Consider the following 27,287-nt stretch of genomic DNA (forward strand, 5'->3'; position numbering starts at 1 on the left):
TAGGGCCAGGTGGCCAAAGTATGAGGACAAAATATTGGGTGATGGTCTGATTTGCCTATGAAGTGGCTATTCTCCAAAAAGACAACTCCTAAAGAGAGAGGAAATCTTTTAGTGGGCCAGTTCTGAAAGTACCATATCCACACCCTATTGGTTGGTGGCAGCACTGAGATTACAAGAAACAGTCTGGGACCAGTTTGTAAAGGAGTCGAAAAAATGTACTAAAGTGGCAGAAATCCTTGCAGGTAGATGAAAGTCTCAGAATTAAGGTTTTACCTATTATTAAAACAAAACAACACAACAAAAAAACCCCAATCAAAACAAAAATCCAAACCACACACACACGCAGAAGAATATCAGCCCAGGAGCTCCAAGCTCTCCTTGTTTCCAAACTGTTTGTTAGGTGTTTCTAAGTGTCAGCTCTATCTCCTAGATAAGGTTGAATAATTATTTATCGTTAAGCAACTGTCTACAATCCTGACATCTCTCTCTCATCTTCATTTGTATGTAACAATTGGTATACAAACAAGCAAGTAGCTTTAATTATTCTGATAGTGTTTCACAGAAACAGAACATGTAAGAAACATAACATGAAAGTCTAAACTAAACATCTCTATTCCCCTACAAGAGATATTAATTTATTTTAGGGCTGTTTCAAAAGTGACAATAAAAAGAGTGCTTTCAAAACGCAAATATTCTACTTTTTTTTAAGTGCTAGCATGTGCTGTGAACATGATCTTTCAAAGAAACAGGAACGCAGGGAGAAAAATAGTCGCTATCAGTTTCCACACACATAGCTTTAGATATTTGAAAAGCACTATTTGAGATACATCAAAGAGAAATTACATTTTAAGAATAAGCCTGTGGAAAATTATGGGCAGAAGCTAGGTTTGAACCCTCCTTCCAAATGTCAACATTTCAGGTAGAAAAATGCCTGCTGGAATGGCAGAATTAGACATGGGGTTACATTGACATTGCATACTAAGTCTGAACTTCGAATCCTTGGCTTTGACAAAAATGAAATACTCTGAGTTTTTGAAAGTATGAATGGGCAAAACTTCAAGTCTCAAAGCCTAGGCATTTAACCAGGACTTAACAAGCAGTGTATATGCTGAAAGCCCCTGAAGAGAACATGTACGCATCTTCACTCCTCAACCAAACCATGGGAGACAACATCTGCTTCCAAGGCAGTGCAACATAAAGAGATAGGCTGATGTAAAGAGGATTATCAAAGCAGCATTTCGCCCAAGCACCCTGATACTTCTCTCACATATTTTATCCAGATAACATGCCAACGATCAGCTATTTTCCCAGCTGCACGTGGAAAATTTTGGAAACCCACGCAACAAGGATTTCTCTGCCAGCTTTCCAGGGTTACACTAATGCAGGAAGGCTGGAATTGCACAGCAGGAAAAACCAAACCAGCAGGCTGGGAATTCTTACATGGTGCATTTTACAGTAATCATTGCATAACACAGCACTTAAACATTCCATGTAGTATTTTAAACCTTTTAAAGTTAAGTGATATATCTAGATCACGGCTAAAAATACCATGCCAGGCTCCAAATGCCTACCTACTACAGAAAATGGCAAAAATTTGAATTCAAAGAAAAGCAGCATCTAAAAACTTACTGGGAGATTCTCTTCTTGCATAAAGCAATGCAACTCCATTTAAACAATTACTTCACACCAATTCATGTTGCTTTAAGGCTCTAACATTGCATCATACATAGGCAGCCTTACCTATCCCAGATTTATTCATCTTCCCATGATAGTACTGATTAAAATATGAGCACGTCTTTTCCTTTGTCCTTCTCAAATCAAAATGCACAAAGAAAAATACTTACGACAAGTCGCTGAAGTCTGGAAAGACATACATGTGCCTAAAGCTATCAATGGCAATAACAGGGCAGTCTGCTGGAGTCTTCTGAATATGGAGGAGTGGATGCCTGAATTTATCACAGTCAGCATGGAGGAAGTTTATTGTACCTTAAAATTGTAAGCAGACAAAAATCCATGTTAAGATTTTTTTTTATTATTAGCTTGAAACCCTAAAAACTTTCATAAGTATTACAAAGGTGGAGATATTAGATAGATACAACATGCAAAACTTGAAAATAGATTTAAATAACTAACACCACCAAAATAACGGATTTTCTTAAAGTGATTTTGGCCACAATACAAACTGAAGTTTTGTTTAATGCCCTCTCAAACTGCATGAAGTCATTTAGACAAGTAGAATTTCTGAAATAGTTACTGACCAATAAATTGTGTATCTATTTTAATAATTTCCAGAGGAGTTGGTCCTCACTGTCAAAAGTACATAAGTCCTTCGGACTCAAGAGCTTTAAAGCTAGGATTCTGTTTGGCCTTTGCTTCCACTGCGCCTGAAAAAAATAATGCCAGTAAAAACAAGAAGTAGGAGTTACTACAAACCTTTTTCACTTATTAATTGTCGTGCAACCTCCTGTTGGAATTTCTCTAAACTCTCCAAGTCATCTTTCATGTGGAAAAGTATGAGAAAAGGAAGGCCTTCTTCTGTCAGTTCCTGCACAGAAAACAAACGACATATCTCATTTCTTCCATTTCTTAAGGGCACTTGAGTAAGTGATTCCAGCAATTTTCAAATTCAGTGAGATTCTACTTTAAAAACAGCTGAAAGAACAGGACTAAAGATGTTAACTGCTGACCCTTCATCTAAGATACCCGAGTGATACAGTTAACCATGTTTCCTTCTTCTGTATCATATACAGCAGACAAAGGATGAGTGTATTTTCATTATGAACATTTCGGGAAGGGATACACTTGCACTGGAATACTTGCTTAAAAGAAATAACCCAATTCTGAGAAAACACAACATCTTCATGAAACAGCAATAAGGCCTGAACAGCATGGTTATTAAATACTATGAAAAGCTGAGTGTGTATTCTATATCCAGTCCTAGCTTGGTTTATGTAATAGGTTGGTGTTTTCCTAGCATAACACAATGAATGAGTATCTTTAAGTAACTCCATCCTAAAAAAAAAAAAACCACCCCAAAAACCACAACTAAGAAAAAAGCAGAAGCTAATGACATAGCTATATCAGTTACAGTCAAGTACTGCTCTTTTGCCAGTGTGTCATGACTGGTTATCTATATAACACCATTATTAAATTCACAGGCTAGTATATATTACTAAAATTGATAAAGAAATGAAAACCTTTGTTGGGCAGGCAAGCTTTAGTTGCTCATAGAAATGCATTCTTGCAGCCCGAGTGCCTTTTAAAGATCTCTGTCCAGGGACAGATAAATGTAGGAACTCCTCAAATAATTTATTCAGGATTTTTCTTTTACTCAAAACCCAAACAAAACACAAACAAAATGCATTTGCTTGCTTCAAAAGTGAATTTTAGGCATCTTTGAACATCAGCTCAACTCACTAGAGCCCGACTGAAGAAATAATCATTTATCATTTAACAAATGCCTACAGTCTTGCCTAGCTTTCATTTGCACGACTGGTGTACAAGCAAGTACTGCTATTTCTTTGATTCTAGCCTGTATCAGAATAAAGTCTATGCTTTTTGAGAAAGATCGCACTCGTTCGTTCTGCTACCAAATAGAATAGTTTCTTCAGGTATTTTCAATTTGCAGTAAGTTGGAAGAAATGCTTTCCATATCAGTAGGCAGCCAGTTACATAGTGTACATGAAATGGCTGTCATTCTCCCTTCAACCAAGTCTGTCAGGTAAGTTGAAGCTTGGTCTTTTAACAGCAGATTGCAAAGATCCTAATAAATTCAGTGCTCTTGATGAAATCCAAGCTTCCCAATCCATCCCTAAACCAACTACTAATCACATTTGCTCGTTCTCATTTTTACACACATGAATTCGGCTGGGTCTCAGCCTCTCTCCTATTAGAGGATGTGAAGAAGTCTGTTCCGCATGACTACGATTATGGCTCCATTTCCTCAATCGTTTCAGCAGGTACATTTCCAGAGGGAGAACTCCCAAACAGAGCTTGGTATTCCGGCTCTAAGCTTCCCTCTTGCTTGCAAGCACCTAAAAGGACAACCTATGTGGCAAGTTATATTCACAAGATCAATTAATCTCCAAACAGGTTGTTAGGACAGCTGGCTTGAAAGCCTTGCTAATTTTGGCCCTAACTGGTTTCTATGAAGTACCTTCCTTTGTTTGCTTCTCTCTTCCAGCTTTCATAGCACATCTTATTGATCAGGACGTGGCAAGTGGAATAGCAATTTCATTTGCTTTGGACTGCTCCCTCAAAAGCTACTGTCTCATTTGGCACTGAGAAAACCAAAAGATTTTTCATTGGATCTGAGCTGCCCACATTACTCCTGTATGCCTTTGAGAAACTTTTTACCCTTTCAGAAACTTAGAGTTCAGCACCATCGTTAGACCGCACAGTTCATTGTATTCATACAACGTAAAACTAAACAGACTGATTACAGGTTAAACGGTGCTTTCTTCTGAATGATATTACTAATACCAATAGCCTTTTCTTATCGAGTACAAGGACTGTCTCTTGAACGGACGGTCTTCTCAAGCAGAAGACCTTGCTTCAGAGTTAAATTACTATGTGTTGTCTAAAGTCACAATGATGAGTTCTGTTCAGATTGGCCATCTTCCTGACTAGCCTGCCCATGACACTTATCAGATAATGAAAACATTAAGAAAGAAAATGAGGGAAAAACCTACCAGCAGTTTACAGAGTCCAATTTTGATTTTAAAATTGAATTTAAAGTCTGTGGTAAAGTTTTTGTCTTTATCTTATTTATACGGTATTCTAGTACCATAAATACAGCTTAACAGCCACGGCACTTCATATTTTTAGCCTGTAATATTGTGCAATATGCATTAAGAGCCCATTTAAATACTATACAATTTCAGAAGGCAGAAGTATGTCAATTTTGGCATGTTTAAATTTGTTTGGGTACTGGCAGCACTGAAATTTTTAAACAAATGTTGCTAAGCAAAATGTCACATTGGAATTGTAAATATCTGCCTAAGTAAACAGGAATTGAGGGTTGAGAGAACAACCAGAAAAACCATGACACAATGTGGTACAAGCTGACAGTGATGAACCTTGGCTTCTAAGGCTCAGAATCCAATTCACCATGGGAAAAGTACATTGAAAGTCTACCACACGCTTCTAAACGTGTTAACATGTGGCATCTTTTACATATTGAGTTGCAAATGAAGAATTAAATTTTTTTTAACTAATAGAACTTTCCAATAAAAGTTGGCAGGGTTGACTAGAAGGTTGTACTTAAACCATTTTGTGCATCCCCACCCTATTCCTCCCTCTGTCATGTAGCCTGACATGTTATGCATGCCCAGAACAGCAGTGTTATGTACACCGCAGAGTCAGAATGAAAAAATTAAGAGCGCAAACTGAGAACGAATCATATGACTGATTCTTTGGTTTCTAATCCAGTGTGGACAACGTACTGCAATTTGTTACAAACCTCACAGTTTCTAGCAGATGCTGTGGCTATGTACAGATACTCCTTTTGAGATACTATAAACTTGCTAATTTTCTAAAGATTTTTTTTTCCTGTTGGTTATTTTACAAAAAAAAAATTTATAATACAGAGTTGGAAATAGATGAAAGAGAAGTAAATTACAAAAGAAAACAGAAAAGCATTGAAAGAAAATAAGGATAATGAGAAGAAGAGAGATGTGTAAAAGCAAACCCCCAAATTCCATCTTACAAATTACAGCTAAAAGAAGAAACCCAAGAGAAAGAGCATGTGAAGCTAAAAAGATTAAGAAGGTACCAGTGCTTAAACACAGATTGACAAAAAGGTATCACATGGTTTTTATTACAACTCCCAGAAGACTGCCAGTTCCATAGATGGTCAGCCACCATTTAATGTGCTTATTTATTAGATAATGCTTTGGAAGTGGTTAATACGTTAACGTTTTTCTACTACTAACTTTAACATTAAATTTTAAAAGCTGATTATAAATGAAGGGTAGTTTACAACTATTTTACTCTTTCAAACTGTCATGGACATGCTGACATGGATATTTTCTACCCTGACTAGAAACATTTTTTCAAAGTCATAACAGATGCAAAAAGCACTTAAATAACATTCATGTCTGGATCTTAAATCAATATCTAGTTATAACATCTGTATAAATAATATGTACTTACTTTAGATGAATAATACAACCTACCCAAGGTGTTACACACTCATACATACTTACAGACAGGCACATTCTTAGCGTCCAAGTGTCCACATCCCACAAATCGCCAGACACTTCTTATGTGATCTACATGCATAATTACAACCTCTTACTCTGGTAGTGTATGAAACTACTACAAATCTGCCTCCAGTGAACTTCAAGTCTAACCAAAAAGCTCCAAAAGAATGAAAAGACATTACCTGACAGCTATTTTCTGTCAAAAGCAAAGCATGCAGAAAAGGTCTTTGGCATGGATTAAAGACCTTGAAAGAGACACTTTGGCTTTGAGAAAGAAACCCCGAAAGCAGAATGGTAGAAAAAAATTCTTACCTCTCCATTTTCAAATGTAATTTCTCGAACTAGTGGTACACATTTATCTTGTGTCCATGCGTAAATCAAATCAAAATTGGTTAGCGAGCCTAAATACACCATATCTGGAGCATTTTCCTGTTGAAAAAGAAAAATATACTAGTTGAGAAACAGTAAAAATTACATTGCTACGTACAAAGAAGATTACCTATCCGACATAAAGGTTACAATATCCATATAAATATTGAAAGACAGTCTTAGACCAATATTCAACCCTTGTGCATGTAACATTTCTATTAACTATGTTACAAAAGTACAACAGGAAAATAAATATTATAGATGATCATTTATGCAGTCCACTCGACTGAAAAAGAATTGAAAAAATACTTTGTTTCCAAATTAGGGATGCTTCAAATAAAGGCTATTTAGACTGCTGTCAGGTTGAGAAATAGTATCTCCATACCTACAAAACCCATTTAGATATAAACTAAATGCAGATATTAAGCTTCTTCATGCTGATAGTTACAAAGACTCACCAAAAAAACCCTCCCAGTGTCCTACAAGACTTGAAACTGGTATTTTACATTTGCTTTGCCAAACAGACATGAATAAATAATAATTTTTCTTTATTTGCTAGTAGTTTTAACTCAGAATTCAGTGCTGCCATCTTTTCATGTAATTACAATGTTGGTTAACAAGAAGCGAAGCATGACTTCGCAAACTGTGGCCATGATTAAGCACATCTTAATTCAGAAATGCCATATAAATTAGGTAACCTAATAAATTCTGTTTTCGCAGACAAATGTTTGAAAATCCCTCCCCCCTTAGATCTTTTTTGATTTATTTCTCTTTTGTAAGCAACTCTCTTCACACATTATATTTGAGAAAGGAACAGATTTTCAGATATTAATTATATTTCTAAAAAGCAATTCCTGCAGATTTTCTTCTGTACTGAATTCTTCCTCAAGTAAGACTATGTTTATGAGAGTTTGTTAACATACTGTTAATTTTACTAATTCGTTTTTTTAAATGAAGAGCACAGCTTTTAGCCCTTGTGGGCTAAGACACACAAGACAGGCAAGAGACAGTCAGAAAAAGTTAGTAATTGTCACTTGCTTTGAAAAATCTGTTGAACTTCACAGATTTTTAAGACTTCTGCAGAACACAAAGATTCTATATGCATGATGAGTCAACTGTGTTTCTAAGAAAAAAAATTCTGGACATTGACATTTAAAATGACAGATTTAGGTTTTGTGCACTTAATTGGCAACAAATGAGACAGACATCTTTTTCACTGCTTCAGAAACACTAGTTCCTATGACCCTATTTCTCACACTATTTAGTGATGAAACAAAATTAAGATTTGAGATGCAGTAACATACTGAATGATATGAATATAGTCTCCATTAGTTCATATTCACATATAATGACAATAAGCAGAATAAAATACATAGTTACACTTACCCCTGGTGGCTTGTAGATTACATTGTCTCCGCTAAATCTCTCTGCTTTTGAAATAGCCCTACAACAAACCAACCAGTAAGCATGTCTTGGTACAGACAAACAAAATAACTGAGATACCAAAAATCATATTTTAATTTGCTATCCTTTCTTTACTACTTTTTTTTTTTTTCCTTCAAAATTGGAAAATTTAAATCCTTGATCTTTAAAGTAAACTGTAAAGTGACTCCACAGAAACTTGGCCTGGCCAAGAGGGCATTAAGGGAGTCAGCAAGATGTATCCCTAAGACTAGAAGTGTGGACTAAAGGCATCAAAAAGTGCAAGTGATGAATGTTGGTACAATTTTGGATAAGAGACCATCAGAGAAAAATGTTAATGAATTAATATAATCTGGTAAATTTAAAACAAATTAATACCTTTTCTTAAGGAAGAGAAGGGTGGATTTTTGTTTGCATTTATTCTTCCTGTTCTGTTGTTTACGCTAGAAATTTACATCTTATCTACCCTGATAAACAAGGGCTTTGAGGTGCACTACTGGCACAGGCAATGAGAAAACAGATAGCAAATAAGCCCACACTGTCCGTTTTACCCTCAAACCGGACCTAGAGAGCACAAGACACATCATGCAGTCTGACCACTGATGATATGGTATGTGTGTACCTGAAGAACACATACCTGGAGAACACCAAGCTCCTCCTTGGTATTCAGCTTACTATGTCACCTTAATAGTTCATCCCCTGGCTCTGGAATATTTTGTGGTTCCTTAATCCCAGTCACAACAGAGCGCCCTGAAAGCTGCTAGCCTGTACCCCCAAAATTATGATCTTTTATTCAAACAAATGGGGACAGCTATGCATCCAACACAGGAGATAGAAAAAAAAATAAGGAAAGAAAGCACTCAACAAAAATAAGCCCTTTCACCACCTTTTATTTAATTCATTTAATCTAATTATCCTTTTCTTATCATATACAAAAAACGTCTTGCCTAGTATGTTACACCTATCAGTATTTGTACCAGTTCAGAGATGTGTCTTTTAAAGTGCATTTTTGTATTCCAGACATGATGACTGCTCCCATAATGTGAAATTAGGCTTCTTTGTGACCATCATCACTGAGATAAACCACTCGCATCCCAAACAATCCTTCGCTGAATAAGAAGGAAGTGAAAACATAGAAGCCACCTGCCCTATCACTGCTTGGTAAGCTGATAATAATCTATAATGAAATATATGCTCTTCTGTGTTCTTCTGCTTTGGTAACTGCAGTTGTGACTGATTTGTTTCAGACAAGTCAAACAAAGTGGGGACATGAGGAGAAAATCCCAAACACCTGAAGATATACACCTTTTTAAAACAACTACCAAAATGGAAACACTTCAGTGTGTCTTTTCTTGAAGCAATAACCTAGAAGGTGAGCCTCTTGGAACCACACAAGACACACACCCCCCCCCATTTGCTTGCTAACATAAAATTAAAACAGTTCTTAGATTCGTCACTCTCTTCCATGAATTATCTACAGTTCATCATAGCCTTTTAAGACAAAAGTATTTTTTGGCTGTTTGTTTTGGTTTTCTGTATTTGGCTTGCTTCCAATGCTATGGCTCAATGGCACAAGGCCATTCTCTTCCATGCTACAAACGTTTCAGATTTACCCTTCCCTAGTTCTACTTCCAAAATCTACCTCTAATATCTCTTCATCAGTATCCCTCCTATCTCCTTCTGCTTACAACTCTTCTCTCATTATCTTGCTCTGTGGTCACGTCAGATCTTAACAGAACTGTAAGGATCAGTTGATTTAAGAATAGTTTTAAGTATCAAGATGATCTGCAACTAAGTACCACTAATACAGTTTAAAAATAAGCTATTACAACTACCTAAAGCCAGAATAATTTTGGCATAGCAGGGAACAGTTCTGCCTTGACAGAAGTTAGCGAAGTAATTAATTTTTTCCTGTCAAATTGATTGGTTTGACTTTATTTTAGCTTACTAGAAGTTTGAACATGACAGTTGATGTTACCATATACTTCCCAAACCATATACCTGTTGAACTCTGTCCATAGCAAAACCAAAAATCCCTCCCAGGGGCTGTTAGGATGCTCAGCCAGAAGAGTTCGACTGATCAGGGCCAGCTCCCCATGAAACATTTTGCTATATATAATCTGAATAGAAAACACTGTTATATAGCCAGTATCTCCCTCAGAAGTCTTTTCACACATAATTTGTTAGGAAGCTTGAGAGCTGCAGCCACTCAGAGATGAAAACATTTAGTTTCCAAGATTGCTGTCTGGAAGGCTGCACTTTAAAACACTAACAGCTCCAGGCTAGAAAGGGAATGGGAGTCTGGAGAAGAGAATAGCAAGCCTGCTGTGCAATCTGTAGTTACATAGGCAGGTTACAAATAATCAAACTGATCTGTTCTATTATGTTTGCTTATTGCTTTTAAAGAAAAAAAAAAAAAAGGAAAAATAAAACCCCATAGTAACCACTTCAAGAACGGCATCCACTAACACTGAGTGGTGGGAGACTATTCCTCATTATACGAAGTTGACAAATAGCAAACCAAGGACAGACAGACTCAAACAACAGGAGAGAGAATCTTAAAAGTATTGCTATCTTACTAATGATTTTTAAAAGGCATTCCTGAAAAGAATGAAAGTCTCATGATGGGGCAAAAAATAATTTAAAATTCTAATAATGACTCAGACTGGCTGCCCTGAGACCAAGCATTGATGCATTCATCAGAAAACATTTGAGATAATGGCCATTCTTTGGGTATAGACTGACAGACCTACAGATCACAGATTTACAAGATTTGATTATTCTCTCACGGCCAAGGCTGCTTATACAGTCGTAGGATACCTAATGGGGAACGGAAGGAAAGGAAAGCCACGTGTACTGCACATTACAAATACTCTCCCCAACCCCCAAACTTTTTTTGGAAACACATTGGAAGAGGCATCAGTGACTGACAACAAATTTTGTTCAAACAGATGAAACGTTTTCTACCTTGATACATCCTCCCAGTTTCTCTGCTATCCTTCACTACATCCAATTCAAAAAAACTTTAGGGCAACTGTATGCAGTATATAAAAGCTAGTATAACCCATGCAAATTCCTGATCTTGCAGCTGTGGGTAGACTGCAAACCACTCCGTTCACATTAATGCCCAATCACTTTAAACTGGTTAGTGCTGGCACATTAAACTACAGAAAGAATCTATAATTGCATTTTATTATGCTACTTAAAAAGGGAATCACTCACTCCCAACTTATTCTTCTTCCTCCAGTGAAGATCTTTTAATATTTTTAAATATTGCTGTAAATCTGTATAACAAGGAGAAATTTGAATTTCTGTAGGTTGTTCTTCTAGGCTCACACTATGAAGCTCATCAACGTAATTGCCCTTCTAAACTGTTACCATGTGCAGTGACATACAACTCGCCTGAAACAGACCCAGGCACAGAAATCAGGTGTTTTGGAACAAGGTCCTCTCCCCTGACATCAAGAGGAAATGAGCAAGCAATTACTGAATTATTCTTTACAGGAAAAAAGAAAAGAAGAAAAAAAACCTACAAAAAGAAGGAAAACACCCCTACAAAAAATGGTCACATTTCAAAGAAAAAAATTTAGGAGGTTGCAAAAAGAAAAGTTACTCAGTCTACAAAGTTGATAAAATTTTTTCCAAAAAGTTTTTAAACTTTTCACTACTTGTTCCCCTCTCCCTCCAAAGAAGCAGATTTTTGGGACACAACTGTCTAGCATGCCCCCCCTAAAACCTCCCCAATGACATTTAAACTACACTGACAAGGAGTGAAAAAAAGAAAAAAGAGGCAAAAAATCAAAGTTGGATTTCACAGCAAACATTAAGGCTCGGAGGAGTTTTCTCCTCCTATCCTTCTCTCAGTGTATTTATCTGTTAAGGTCTAGCCCTTCAGTTATGCCACAGTGAAAGTATTAAAGAACTCCATTCAACTAAATTATATACAGCTTATTAACATAATTTCAATAACGAAGTCATGCAATCAACAAATTTTAAAACTTACCCAAAGGCAGACAGGAATACACAATCATCATGCAAAATATTCGCTACTCTTTCAAAGGTTCTGTAATTGTCAGAGTCCTTTTGCTCAAAGTATCCAACAATATTTCTTCTGCTGCGCTGTAAAAACAAAGGTTAAATTGTAACTTACCTCGAATTATCAAAAACTATCATTACTCCCTAAGGGTATTAAATACAGAGGTGTCATTCATTCAACAGTCAATAACTGTGCAGAAGTTCTTTTCTGCCTTTTCAATATTCAGAAGCATCCTTGTGAATATTTTTCCAGTGAGGAATATTAGAAGTATCTTGTCAAATACAACATATGATTCTTTTCAAATGATTAAAAGTAAAATAAGTAATTTGGTAGTGGAGTTACCATAACAAAATGAATGCAGTTGAAAGTGATTATATTGGAATACTTTGTAATACTGGAAATGATCCAGTTTTCTTCTCAGTTTAAAAAAAAAAGCACTCATAACGTTTCTGAATGGAAAAAAAAAAGTAGTAAATATGTACTTCAAACACATTATGTTTCATCAGTTCAACGTTAAAAAAAAAGAAGAAGAATATATTTAGAAGGAATAAAATTGAAAGACTTACATCAAGAGAACTAATTTCCTCCAAATCCTGGACCTCCCGAATAGGGTTACTCTTCTGCTGCCTGATATAATCTGCTATTGCTGTCACAGATCTCTGGCCCCTGTATTCTCTCTTCATCATCATTCCATTCCGGAAGAGTTTCAGAGTTGGGTATTTGCTTATCCTGTATCTCTGAGCTATATCCGCTAAAAAGAAATTAAGAAAATAAAACCAAAACCCTATAAACACAGAAATACACTGAACATGGTATCTTACACATGTATATGTGCGCATGTAAGCAGAATCTCTGAACCAGTAGTTCCACATCTTTAAACAAGAACAACTAAAAAAACCAACCAACCAAACAACACAAACCAAAAAAACCCACAAAAACCCCCAAACACCACCATAGGGGAGAGAACGGATAGCAGCTGCAGTACTTCTCACATGTACTGATCTTCATAAAAAAACATGACCAAAATCTGGGGTAAGTAAAGACTCGACTTGGTCGGCTATACTGATTTAGTACACTTCCTATGAACAACTAGGAAAGCCAATTTAAGAGCATAACAAGAACATGACACTCTTAAAAGCTTGCCAAATCTCAGTTAATTAATTCACGAGAAAATTTTAATAAAATATATCATCCCCCTTTTTTTTTTTAAACTCCCTATGATTTTTATCTCAATTACAATGCTGGAAATATAATTGTCATGTCTTAAATTTTAGAGAATGTCAATCCTGTGCAAAGTATTTCTTGAAGCCTGTGAAGGCCGGAAGACTGCTGTTACAATTCTGAGCTGTTCAGTTTTTGAATGAACACAAAATTTCAGATTTCTAAATTAAGGCAAACACCTCTCTGGTGTCAGCATTCCCTTCAAGACAATTCTTCATTCACATCTATACACGCAGCCCAGCTTTCTTCTAGACTTGGACCACACAGAGCTTCATACAACAAAGTAACATGCATTTGTGTTCATCTAGCACAAGAGCACTAGCTATTTTCACCATTATATAACAGGTCAGTTATTTAACTGTAAGTTATTTATTCACAAGACTTAGAAATGTAAAAGAACAAAAAATGGAAAGAGGTTTTACAGTAAAATTAGAAGAGCAGCAAAGAAGAAAGCTGAGCAGAAGCAATAAAGCCCCGTTTCCCATGAATGGGTGTCCTGTGCCCCTTATCTTCAACTATTACTAAGGCAATAATCCAGTTCTCCACTACACCCCACCAGAGTACTTCAAGTGACCCTTTGTCCTGCTTCCACTTTGGTTAATCAAGCAAGTTGCAATAGGTGTTGCAGCTAGTTCCCAGCTACGCATTGACAGGGAAGCATACAGAACCAGCAAGCAGTTCCAGGGCACACTGAGCACGATCCATCAGAGTTTTTACAGCAACCTTTGCTACAGTGCAGAAATTGGTTTTGTGACTCTCTAATATCCAGCAACCGCTTCAATACAAGTTCGTAAGTACTTAATAGCTTTGAATGCTCTTCCCTCTTTCAGATGTCGTTGAGGTTCACCAAAAGCTTCAAGGAGTTTTTATAAGGAAGGACTAGAGAAACAAGGTAGCCAGACACACTTTGGAATCTTAGGAAAAGACGACCAAAAACAAAGCAAGCATGTAATGCCAAGTAGATTTCCGCAAGCTCTTTCCTTTTGCTTTGTTTAATTATGCCCTCCTGTTCATTCCTCCCCTGGAAATATACCCAGAAAAAAAAAATTCTCACAGCCCCTGGGAAAACTGAGTGTCCTCTATTACAGGGTGGCATGCAGTTTACCTAAACCTCAACCATGTTTGTACCTAAATCCAACTAAATCCCAAAATATGAGCAGTCTGCCCACTTTCCAGAGCCGCTTAATCTTTTGAGGTCACTCATCCCAGTCAACCACCCTCCCTTGCTTCCCCCTCTCCCTTTCTCTCTCAAGCAAAGAGAGAGACAATGAACTTCAATGGACCGATTTATCCTTTGGAGACAGCTAAATTTCATCCAGTCAACAGCAAGAGGAAGGCATTGAAAGTCTGGCCTGAATGCGTGTCCTGATACTTTTCACTGACTCCTTAGAAGTCAAAGGGTACACTTCAGGTGACCTGGACTGGCCCACAGCAGGAAGGCAACCAAACAAGGGTCCATCAGTGTATCTGGCACAGCACTGAGCGATGTAAAAATGAATCCTTTCTGAAAAGATGCCCTTTCTTCTCAATTACATATTTAATATGAACCAGATTTGCTTTCTATCTTACACTTACTCTTTTTTAAAGAGAATGGAGACAGAAGTCCTGTGAAAAATATTCTTTAGAGGCAGTTGTCATGAGCAAACTGCTGAAAATGGGCAGCTAACATACACCTCTCAGTTGCAAACCAAAATTAAAACCCTGCGCAACTGGAAATCAGTCATTCCACTATGGAACTGCACCCATAACTGTCCTCCAGCACATAAAGCTCTCCACCTCTTTCAGACTTCTACGAGAGAACAAAAAAATCTCAATTCCCTGCTGCCTGGAAAACTCTCAGTGAAACCATCAGTAGTTTTAATTGCTGCTAAAACACTACCAATCTCTTGTACCTTTAGTTACTGAAAACAATCTTTGTACCAGCTGCACAACTTAAACTAGTCCCAGAAGTGGGGGAAAAAAAAAAAACGTGCATGGCAAAGGAATGAGAACCATGTCACCTCCACAAAAACATTCTTTAACATCCCTCAAGCCAGTAGGCTTAAAAGCTTCACCAGCTAAGCCCAGTTCCTAACAAGCTTTGCATCACTATAAAATATTACAGAATTCAGCCTATCAATTTTGACTAAAAAAGGATTTGACCTGTTTCCTAAATATCCCAGAAGAGTTTCTTAATGCACTAATTACAGTTAAAATTAAGGGTAAGACATTTTATGTCCTCAACTCAGAATATTTTTATTTCAAATTAATTCAAATTTCTCAAGGGAAGATGCCAATATATTCAACATAAACAGGTATTAGATCAATACTTTTTTCTTCCTTGAAAATGCCATCACTTTTTAGTTAAAGTACCTTCTGCAAGAAGGCAGAAAGTTTAGCAGGGGAGGAATCACTTTATATTTGCTCAGCAGAAGAAAAACAATGTCAGCAAGCCAGGCATTTGCTGCCCTTCTCTCCTTTTGATAGAAGGACTTTTGGTCTGACGGTACATCAAACTTGACCAGGGTCCAATAGGAGCACTACATATCAAGGTTTCGCAGAAACGCATTGAGATTAAAGACTACTAGTATGTTACTGAACTCCACAGCAAGAGAACACCAAAACTACACTTTTGTCTCACAACATGGATTTTTTCTTCAGGTTATTTCCATAGTTGTAGGAGGATGCACGCGTTGCAGATCAGGCATCTCAGGGGGTCTTGAAGGTTCTCTGAGATGGAGATTTCAGTCCCTAGGGATGCAAATCTTCAAGTGCTGAAGTTGCGTAAAAAAATTAAGGGTAATAAAATGCCCACTGTCAAGACTGAATTCAAACATTATTTCATAAGTCAGAACTTGCATGCTCTTTACAAATTACATTGAGATTCCATGAATACCAGTATTTGAACTAACACAGAGACATGACAGTCCTACACAAGTGAGTATTTGAAAACCATCTTTTTACAAAATATAAAATGCAAGTACATGAAAAATTGTTTGAATTCATTCAAAAGTCAAATAGAGTAAACCTTAAATGCTTCATTAAACCCTGGCATTTGATACAGGTAGAGTTAGCATAAGCAGAGCAACTACAAAATTATATTCCTTTTAAAATTGGAAATACACAATGCAAACACATGGAATATTGTTTGAACTCATTCATAGATCACATTAGTTATAGTAAATCCTAAATTAAATTTAAAAATATTTCCAGGCATTCTCACTGTCCATTTGCTGATGAAAGAGGTATTTGAAACAGATACGGGCAACTTACCTAAAGAAAAAAAAGAAAAAAGTCTCTCAGCTACGACTTCACATTTTCTTCAGATACTAAGGTACCCAAAAGGTACAATCCTTGTGTTTTCATTTTGGCCAATTAATCATTAAATCTCAAGCCTAGTGACTATGCCACCAGAATGGTTTCACATTAGATATGATAGCAAGCTACTGACATACTTGATGATCTTATCTTCTACAAATCAGAGATTTCAAGCAGAGCTCCAATAACTGTTGAATTCAGATGATTCTCTCCTCCCTGTTTTGCATGTATACCTGTTGGTATACAACCATTTCTAAACTGCCCAGTCACCAAGAATCTCAAGTCTATTGTCACTAAATTAAAATTAAATGTACAATGAAGAATATGTTGAAAAACTGCATCAAGATTGAAGTAGGCTCCTACCCACAATGTAGTTAAGAAAGTCCTTCCCACTGAAGGACCAGTAATATTTAAAAGGGTCAGGGTATCACCCCATCATTAACTCAGTCCACTGTCAGTCTTCCAGGGTCATAATTCATACCACCATCAAACAAATATTTAGATTTTAAGTCTACAGGACTGGCTCTCAAAAAATGTGTCCACTAGGATTTGAACAGTACTGATAATTATCCTAAATGCCCACCTCATAATATAAGGCATCACCTGAAGCAATTTACATGCCAAACAGAGGACTACAACAGCCTGAAAAATTTTCTGGAAGAAAATCAAAGTTCCAAAACTCAAACCCCATAAAAATAATTCCTGAAAATACTTGTAGTGCCCCTTTTTCTAAGGAGAGTCTTCGTGTTGTCTGAGGAAGACCTAGCACAAACCTAAGCTACTGCATCTCCTAATTTTGTTTTTACATGATGGTTATAGGAGTTGCGTCGCTAGAGAGAGATAGAGAGATGGAATGAATTTACTGGATATAACTTGAATTTACTGGATATAACACTAATCTTTTTTTGCGTCAAATCATCTTAACTCTTCCGCACCCTTGTGCAATACCTTCCATCTCAAAGGTAACAAAAACATATATTTGAAGCTGGGACTACCAAATGAGTATTCTGCTTGCTCACTTGAGATCAATCACACCTTTTGAAGTCCCTCATGCTACCTGCCAGGGCACACTACAGATAAGAAATGAAATCTGTCTTTGATAGGTACCTTTTTACTTATTATTTCTCAAGCTTTTTTCTCTCAATTTAAGTTCACTTAAAAAGGCCTTTATGTCTCCTACTTTCCTACATACAGCACTACATTCACCTTATTGTTAAGTATTTCGTAATACAGCATTAATTTTCCCCAGTTAAACTACTCCTCTCGTGACACTTGCACACAATCCTAAGACCTAGGAATATTCATGGGAAGCAGAATTAGAAAGGAACTTCGGAGACCGTTTAAACTAGGCATCCTACTGCAATGATTGTGATACTGATGACTTGTATGTTGGCCCAAAACAAGTATAAGAAAAGCAATCAATGTTCGACATCAAACTCGGCTACTAAGAAGCTGGGAAACAGCAAATCTAGACCACCTTCTGCTGCAAAGGAGCATTCACAACAGCCATGCCTGCTCTTAGCGGGGCCTCATCAGTAGGCATCCCATAACCTTTTCTGACAGGCTAACAAAATGGCTCTCCTGAGGAGAGCCATCAACAACCTCTCCGGATCACTTCCACTTTTTATTTTATCCAAACATAACTCTTTCAGACTGATTTTTTTTTCCAGGCAAAGTGGCAGGAATGCAATGAAATCCTCATGCTTGTTTACAGTTTCATTTATAGTTCATTTATGAACCTCCAAATTTGTTATCGTACCGAGTTATTTTGCTTACCAAAGGCACAGCAGCAATCCAATCTAAGTAACTCTTTGAAGACTAACGCTAGCACACATTACAGGAATGGCCAGACCCAGAGAGATCAGCAACTCACTGCACTGAATGAGAGTAGCACCCATGGACGTTTTGAAAGACAGGCAAGAGTTCCCTAAACCGTCTGTCTAGCAAAGCACCTCTTAACACCCCACCAGAGGGAAGTTGTTTTCTGTTTGGAAGCACAAAAACTTACTCAAACCAGCTATTATTTTTTATTTTTTAACTGAGAAACCAAAGGAAATAGTGGTGCAGTAGAATTAAAACCCCAATATATACTTTCATTTACAAGAATTCTGTACCACAACTCCTAATATTGAATTCACAGAAACTGTTCAAAATACAAACTCTCCTCCAGAAACAGGAGTTCTTCTATATTGCAATATTCACTCACAGAGAAGAGAAACATAAGAAATCCCAGTGAGTTTCCAACATTGCTGCTTAACTCAAAGGATAAAACACCCACAAAAAACCCCAAGCAAGGAAAAAAAAAACCCCACCAAAACAAAACCTTCCTAATAACGTATATGCAGAAAGATCTTCTATAATTTTATATGGAAGGTCACTTTTACTAGGTATTACACTTAGAATAGAGGTGCATAATTTTTAAGATAAGTCAATTACTAAATCGAACACACCAAAACCACCAAAGATTTTAACTTAGATATTTATAAATTATAAAAGGATGACCTCTTGGAAACTGAAAGAGTACCTGCTTCAACAGATTTACCTTTAATGTTTGTTCCACACCAGCTTAAAAACAGCCTGATAACTTAACTTACACATTTCAGTTATAATTTTCTTCCACAATATTATAAACTGGTGTAAAATATAACACATACAGAGGCTTAATATAGTGTTAATAATATTTAGATTTTGTATTTAATCACATTGTGGCCGATCATTTTCCAGAAAAACATCTTTATATTGGCTATAAGAGCAGACAGAATGATGGTTTTGTCATTAAGCATCAAACATTTGGCAGTGCATCAATAATTCTCTTTAATTTGCTTTACCCTCAGAAGCTGGTGTGAGCTGTTGGGCCCTGCAGTGTGCTTCAATAATAGTGCATTAAATGGAAAGTATCCATGCCTGGCTGACCATGCTGAAAGCTGTTTTTGAGTGGCCTGAAATCAGCTATTTGGATTCCCTACAGAGTCTTGGCTTCAAAAAGAAACAGGTCATTTGTAATGCAAATAATCCACCATCTCTAGAACATCATCCTAATAGTGCTATTACATACATGAAAAACAAAGTTAAAATACTTAAAACTTTAAGACATACCCAATAACTGTGTGTCATGAAATGTACCACTGCTTATAACCCAGCAAATACACACTAGAAGCCAGGAATGACATATACAGCTTTGCTATTTTAATTCAAAAAGGCAATGCAAATTGGGGAAAAAGACTTGGTCTGTCATTATAGGATTTTATTTTTAATTCTCACATTTTACAGCTCCTGCAGCAGAAGTCATGCTCATCTACTTCTTAAATTAAGGACACAAAGAGTAAATACACATAACTCATGGTATTCCAGTAATAAAAAGAAATACCAAAACTCTTGGCTGCCTCATACTACTTAGCCCACTACACCTACTCCCAAGGGAAGGAAGACAATCTCTGCTGTAGCATCTCCTCCTCCATCCAGGCCTTAGCTCTCCATAAAAAGCACTGATGAGCTCAATTCAACGAGCACATGAGCAGAAGATTAAGCAACAAGCTTCTAAAGTGTTTCAAATACTTGGGGGGGGGGGGGAAGAGGAGTTTTCTTAGGCACATAACTGCTAAGACAAGAACATCTCATGGTTAAACACTGGGCATCCAGCAGGCCAAAGACTCTCCGAGCTACCCAAGCAACTAAAGCTGCAACAAACAAAATAAGGACTTCAGTGGTTAATGTAAACCTTAACAATAAAACTCAACACCACTGGCTGATTTTACTACAGTCTTTTGTGAGAACTCTGTAGAAAGTTTCATTGTCAGTATCTTGACTCAGTGAAAAGATGAGCCAACCAGACTGTCAAACACTGAGATAAGACTTATTTATTAAGGACAACCATAAAAATCAAGTAAAGTGAAAGTGTGAATGTCCTTAATTCCCCTTTCCCCCCAAACTGATTCAAGTTAATTTGAGAAATTATCACTGATGAAAGTGATAGAATATATACAAAAGTATATGCAAAAGTAATTTCAAGTATGTAAAACGACTGGTTTAATGAGCTGATACAAAACCAATCAGAATGTCTGCCACAACTGCATTTATTTTCTACAATTGCAAAGATCAGGGGCAGTTTATTTGTGTAGATCCTGCAGTAGATCTCTGAACAAAGAAAGACAAAAAACTCAATAAGAAAACTTCAGCAAAGACCGCGTATCAGGCTTTGCCTTCAATACGCCTCCAAAGGATTTCATTGCCTTACTTGAAAATTGACTTTTAGGGATGGCAAATTTGAATACTTAATGTTATGCTTTTGGTTAAGATCTCCCAAGCACACACCATATAGACAGATGATTGGAAGCAGAAGAGAACACCAAGTGTGAAAAAGAAAGAAGCTGAAAATGTAGTTAATTATTTGAGATCTGGGAAGGTATTCCAGGTCCAAAAAAAAAAACCAACAAAAAAAACCAAACAAAAAACCCCCAAAAAAACCAAAACCCAAACCACACCATAAGGAAAAAACCCCCAAAACAAAAACACACCAAAAAACCAAAACAAAAAAAACCCCACAAACCCCCAAAATATCTATGATTCTAGTAAAGGCTGCTCAGGAAGGAGATAAGAAAACATTCACTTAACAGAGACAACATTATAATGAGAAAGAAAAAACACTATTGGACTTACAAGTCAAGGAGACTAAAGCATATCTTGTGAAGCACATTAAGTACAGACACCCCTGTCCATGCTGCTGCTGCTCTGGGGATGCTACAGGCAGTTACACGGGTGCACTGTTCTACACTGTATTCAAGGCACTAGAAGAGATCTGCTCAGAGAAGGAGATTCTACAACCATGTGTCTAACGTAACTGCTCTTCAAGAACACGTTCGTTCAAACTTTTGTATCAAGTTCCCCAACACATCCCTACCACTCCAATGTAGGAAGGCAGCTGAATACTTCAAAGCTGCTCATATACCCTAGGTGAATATTGTTGTGCCTCTTTTCCAGCTGAGGCTATAAAGGGGATCTGATATCCCAGTGATTCAAAGATTTAATCCCAGAGGCATTTAAGTTTCCTGCGGTCATGAATTGGTCTTTCTGATCTTTGGGAAGGGACAAACCAGAATCTCCTTGGCCACTTCTGACAGTTTGAAGAATCAGCTTATCTCACATTTCAGAAACTGAGTTGATATTGTTTGCTCCTTTAGAAGTTTGGGGTTTTTTATGCTTGAGGTCTCTTTCAAGATCACAAGACAGGTGCTCTTACTGTTGGGCAACTACATGCATGCATACAAAAAGAACACAAAATGGTGCCAGTGGAAGATACTCAAGTGGACTTACTGACTTTTAAACCTGCAAGTAAGAACCAAGACACTTCAAGAATTCTTATTATAGGGAAAAATCCTCTCTAACACCAAGAAAGTGTCAAAATGGGAAAGAAAAAGGTAAATGAAATTAGTTACTTTTCACAGATATGTAATTGACTTTTTTTTCTGTCCTATAAGGTTCTCTTTAGTTTTTTTTTTAACGGAGCACTAAACCAAAACTATTAGGTCAACAGTAAGTCCCAGGGATACGCTACGGATACAGACTAATAACTCTGTACAGTGATTCCTCAAATTTCCAACCGTGATTCTTCTTACAGTTTTGTAAATTAACAGTTTTGTAAAGCCCAAATATTATAATCAGTATTGGTTAGAAACTGAATTTGAAGCCACTTGCAACTGGTACTACTCTTTGGGAATCAGAAGCCACTGTAAAGAAACGATGTCTGCAAGTGCTGTTCTTCCAGAAGCATCAAACCAGAAAAGCTTATCTTATACTATAAAAAGCACCATAATAAAAATCTCAGTACTATCTATTTGTCTTCCAGTGTGTAGCAGATGTTCCTTACATTTTACTTATTATGGGATTAAAAAGCAAGTTTTGGGATTAATACCAGCATAAAATGAGTAAGTTTTGGCATATGGTTTTCATGTATGTCTGGGTGGGGGGAAAACCAAAATAGGCAACCAATTGTTAGCATGTATACAAACAGCAAAGCAGAAAAGCTTTGATCCCCTCCTGGCTGTGCAAAAGTCAACTTACAGTCCACCACGACTCCTAGTTGGAGGGAAGACCTGAGCAGAACATCATCTTGATGCTGACAATGGAGGGTTACTCCTCCCTTTTCTTAGCTGTGAAGATCTGCACCATTTGTAGCACTCTGACCCGTCAAGGAGCACCAGTTCAATGTATAATCCCAGCTCTTTTTTCCACCCATGAGACAGGGTGAATGGATATAAATGCATGTTCATGGATGCAATGAGAAAGCAACACTGGAGATTGCCCTGACAAATTTGGAAGAACAGGTTGACTGATGAATACAAACAACTCTGTCTGGGCTAAATGATGGGTCAGGTCCAACTACACTTTAGATTGTTGTCTAGTATATTCTTCAATACAATGAGTAACCTACTGGCAGGACAGCACAGAAAAACCTAAATCGGGATTTACTTACAATGCTGATCACAGTCTACTCTAGCAAACACCACTTGATTCTTATCTGGATATTCTTCCTTAATTACGTTAGAAGCTTCCTCAAAAATAGGATGCAGCATTTGGCTGAAGCGGCACCTGTGGATAAAACACAAAATCATAACCTCAAAATATTAATTTGAAATATTTTAATTGATGACTCACGGAATATTTCAATCTTTGAAGGAAAAAGAAAAAAAAAAAAAGAAAAACTATTGGAAAAGAACATCTACTTGTAATCATCCCAGTAACTGACTGGATAAAAATAGGTTCAAAAGTAACTTCAATAATTCATGTGGGGGGAAAAAAAAAAATTCTAAAAGAATACATAGTTCAAGATGTGTCCCTCTGCTTTATCTGCTTAAGAAACACCAGTAATCAATTATAAACCTTTAGGAAATATATTCTATTCAGAAAGTCTGTTCTTCATTTTTTCTACCTGAATTAGCCCTGGGGAAGTAATTTTGAAAATATAGTAAAAGAAGTTACTCGGATTGTTGAGATTCAAATATTCATCAACAATCATCATCAAGAAATATCACAGAGAGAACTTTATAAGGGTCAACAATAGAAGTTGTAAGTATTGCTTGTTATATTGTTGCTCAAAGTTTGATAGAATTTGAACAGACTGCTATTACAGCACTGTGAACAAAGAGAATCCCATGGGTCCCTTCTTCTAGTGATGTCAGATTTCAAAGCAAATCCTCTCTTTCTGCCCATGGAACAGGTTGTAGGATTGTAAAGATGCTTTGGTAGCTTTGGGGAGTTTAGGGTAACATTAGTGCACAAGCCCATTATTAATATGTCAATAAAATGATTTTATATTCTGTTCTTCTAAACACATGGCAGAATTTTAAATTGAAGACTTATAACAGCACTGTAGAAGTTGTCAGAATGAGACCTCATGGAACAGACTTGCAATAAAACAGCCTGCACTGAAGCCCTGCTTAAAGTTAGGAGTGATATCCTGGGGATGCTGTTAGGACTACAACAGCAAACATTCAAGTGAAGAGGTAGGTTTGCTCTCAAAATACAAACAGGGCTTAAGGCCATTTTCTGACAGAAACCTGACTCTGGGCAGCACAATTGTATGCTACACATTTATGTAGCATGTACATGTTACGTATGGCTTCCTTGTCCCTCATTCTTCTCCACCCTTACAGCAGGACATCTACATCAGCGAAACTGATCGGTTCTCATTTAAAGGTCATGTTACATCATAGGCTGGCAGTACACTATGTTGAGGGGTTATTACCGAATGTTTACATGTAATGATCATAATTAAGGCTGTAATCTTTTAAAATTATGGCCTACCATAATGTGAATTAACTTGCAAGCATACGTGAATTTTTAAATTCAAAGCAAACCCATTCTAGAGAGGATTTAGTAACAGTGGGGATTTGCAGAAAGAGCTGTGCTAATAGGGTCCTAAACCAGGACACTTGTTACCTTGCTATATCAAGTTTTAAAATATTGGTATCTTCCCTCTATCACAGAAGTATCAGAACATGGATTTTTAGCCTCCTGCAGTTTGTCTTTTGCAAAATCCAAAAGTGATTTTTCAATGGCAACACAGACCCCAAATTCCAGCATGTTAAATTTACTCTCCATAGGTTTGCTTTCCTTGGTTATCTTTAGTAAAACCTTTTGAAGTAGTCCATGATCCACCAGGTATCCGCAGCTCACAAACTGAAAATAACCATCCTAAGAGTTTCATTTATTCACTTATTTTAAAAGGCAGCCTTTATAGCATAATTCTACACAGAACAGGTAAGAGATTAGACCTAGTTTCTTACTTAAGTAGTTACTTAATTGTACTATCATTATAAAGAAAAACATTTCAAACAAATAGCTTACTTAGTAAATTAATGCAATCTCTCTAAAGAAAAATTCTATTGGTTTAAATGGGCCTAGTATCAATTTAGTCTATGGTAACGAACAGATGCAAACTAATTGAACTTAAAAATTGTCTATAAAATTACAGAAGTATATACAAAGGTTATTAAACTGATTTAGATTGGTATAATATCTATCTTTATGCAAACTTTAAATGAAGGCATTAAAAACATCTTTATTGAGAACTTATTCTATATGAAAAGGCTGGGTATGAATTTTTCAAAAACACTTTTAAAAAACAATTAAAATTAGCCTGCTACTAGTTGAATGAATTATCAGTAGAGGCAAAGTGTATATTTTTCATGTAAAGCTCTGTGTGCTTGCTATTTCTAGGCCATGCAGACCTACAGACTTAGACATATAGTGGGATTTGAAAGTGGTGAAAGAAATCAGAAGTCTGATCACCTACATGACCTTTGATTCTGAAGGCCAACATTTTATGCTCACAAAGCAAAACAGCAGGGAAAGGAATATTTAAAGTATAGTACTTCGGTTTATATATTGCTTTACATTATAAAGCTATTTACATCCAAGATTACTTTAATCAGGGAAGACAGAAAAAGATTTCTTTTTCTAAACTCATTTTCTATATTAATTTGCATGTTAGATTTTATTTGCTCTGAATACTTATCTGGTTTCTTCCTTGCTAAAGATTATTTAAAAAATATTAATGGTGGACCAGAACAGAACATTTAAAATTACTTCTTACACAATTAAAAAACAGGGGTATGGTACTTACATTATTTCTAACGATGATTTTGTATGCAAGTTTTTTTTTAAAAAAATATAATTTCAAGTAAACTGTTCCCTCTAAGTATGTCCTTCACAACGTCTAACCAATCTGGCCCCAAATTCTTTCCTTTTCCAGTTGCTCAGATTTCACCCCTCAATTATAGTTTCTCTAGTTCTCCACTAGGAAGGTCTTCCAGATTAGAGAAGGATTTGATTTTTAGTGTGATTTCCAGCCTTTTTCTTTCTAGCATGCACACACGGGACCAACACAGAACAAAACAGTAAAATGGAATATTTTGGACTATCATATGTTAAGGAGCAAAAAGTTAATGAAATCTGTTTTGGTAAGTTGGGGGGAGGGCGGGGAGAATCAATTACATAGCATGTTATTCCGTACTACTATAGAAGCCTTTTTCCTCTGATAGGAGCCCTGAATGAAACAAAAGATGGCAGAACAGCAGAAGGGGAAGTAATCAGGACATAAAAAAACAGGAAAGAACTAGTTTGAAAGCAATATAACACTGTATTTTCAATTAGAAAACTATAGCCAAACATGACAGTTTTCAAAAGACAGAAGTTTAAACATAGAAAAAAAACTTGTATAACTTACCAATCAGCATAAAAATTAACTAAAGCAACATCTGCATTGTCTGAGAGGAAAGAAAAAGAAAAAACCCAATGTCACATTGTGAACCAAACTTCTTCGTGCTTTTACCTGAGATTATAGAAATACGCACAAAAACTATAAAAGCAAATATTTCTAGATTATTCAGCATACAGCTTAGTCTGATTGCTAGAAAACTGCTAGGCTAAATCTTATCTGAAATATAATCTATATCAAAAGGGAAAGTGATGAAAGAGGCCTTCATTCAAGTATTTTATTGACTTTATTGATATATTAGACATTAAAAAGGTCAATACTTAAGGTATTAAGACACAAAAGAAGTAAATAAGTGACACATGAGACAAAAAGTAATCCTGGATTTAAAATTAGAAAAGGGACTGCTAAGGGACAGTCAAAAAAAATGCAATACTATAGGGATATATGAGATGAGGTAGTGAAATAATGCTCCTGTACATTATTTTTACATACCAAAAAAAAGGAAAATATATCAAAACTAGAAGGGCAAATCTCCTGCCCAAAAGTAAGTTATGATTTTTACACAATATAACAAGCATGCTGTAAATTGATTTTTATTAGCAGTAGTGGCCTAGACATTGAAAAAAAACTTGAAATCAGTACTGGGACTATAGAACATCAGCCACAGCTTTATAAAGCAGAAATGTTGCTAGACGAATTTGCCCTATTCACGAAGTTACAAAGCAGTTACAAGCGAAGATTAAGATGTTGAAAGCCTGGAAAAGCCAACATGCTGGAAAAGACAACTCTTGAGAAGTCTGGGAAAAACTTGATTTTTGATTAAATTTATGGTATTATTTATGGTGTTAAGATTTTCAGACAAAAAGGTTTCAGACAAGGAATATACGTCTGTTTAATTTATGAATCTCCTTTCTATGAGCCACCAGAATCAGGACAATGCTTAACCTGAGGAAAAACATAGCTGAACAAGCAAGATACTTAAGGCCCATCACCATGGGTTTCAGTTGCTGCTATTTTTTGGGGA

At 36.4% G+C, this 27,287-nt stretch overlaps 1 protein-coding gene and 1 long non-coding RNA gene across 4 annotated transcripts in view; both read right to left on the minus strand.

The window, feature by feature from the left end:
* LOC142078936 (uncharacterized) overlaps positions 1-27,287 on the minus strand; it is a 389,734-nt gene that overhangs the window by 328,373 nt on the left and 34,074 nt on the right. The gene's annotated exons all lie outside the window — the stretch shown is intronic.
* ERP44 (endoplasmic reticulum protein 44) overlaps positions 1-27,287 on the minus strand; it is a 52,084-nt gene that overhangs the window by 3,646 nt on the left and 21,151 nt on the right. For all 3 annotated transcript variants that reach the window (XR_012672410.1, XR_012672409.1, XM_075142253.1), the window contains exons 3-10: positions 26,273-26,312; positions 23,018-23,133; positions 12,597-12,781; positions 11,998-12,113; positions 7,959-8,016; positions 6,516-6,632; positions 2,434-2,545; positions 1,845-1,986 (exon numbers count right to left, since the gene is read on the minus strand). Coding sequence is in view for 1 of the 3 variants with exons in the window: in XM_075142253.1 (XP_074998354.1) it covers positions 1,845-1,986; positions 2,434-2,545; positions 6,516-6,632; positions 7,959-8,016; positions 11,998-12,113; positions 12,597-12,781; positions 23,018-23,133; positions 26,273-26,312 (886 nt within the window). In the remaining 2 variants the exon portion in view is untranslated. The remainder of the gene's footprint in view (positions 1-1,844; positions 1,987-2,433; positions 2,546-6,515; positions 6,633-7,958; positions 8,017-11,997; positions 12,114-12,596; positions 12,782-23,017; positions 23,134-26,272; positions 26,313-27,287) is intronic.

Source organism: Calonectris borealis, chromosome 2 (assembly GCF_964195595.1).
Source record: "Calonectris borealis chromosome 2, bCalBor7.hap1.2, whole genome shotgun sequence".
Classification (NCBI taxonomy): Eukaryota; Metazoa; Chordata; class Aves; order Procellariiformes; family Procellariidae; genus Calonectris; species Calonectris borealis.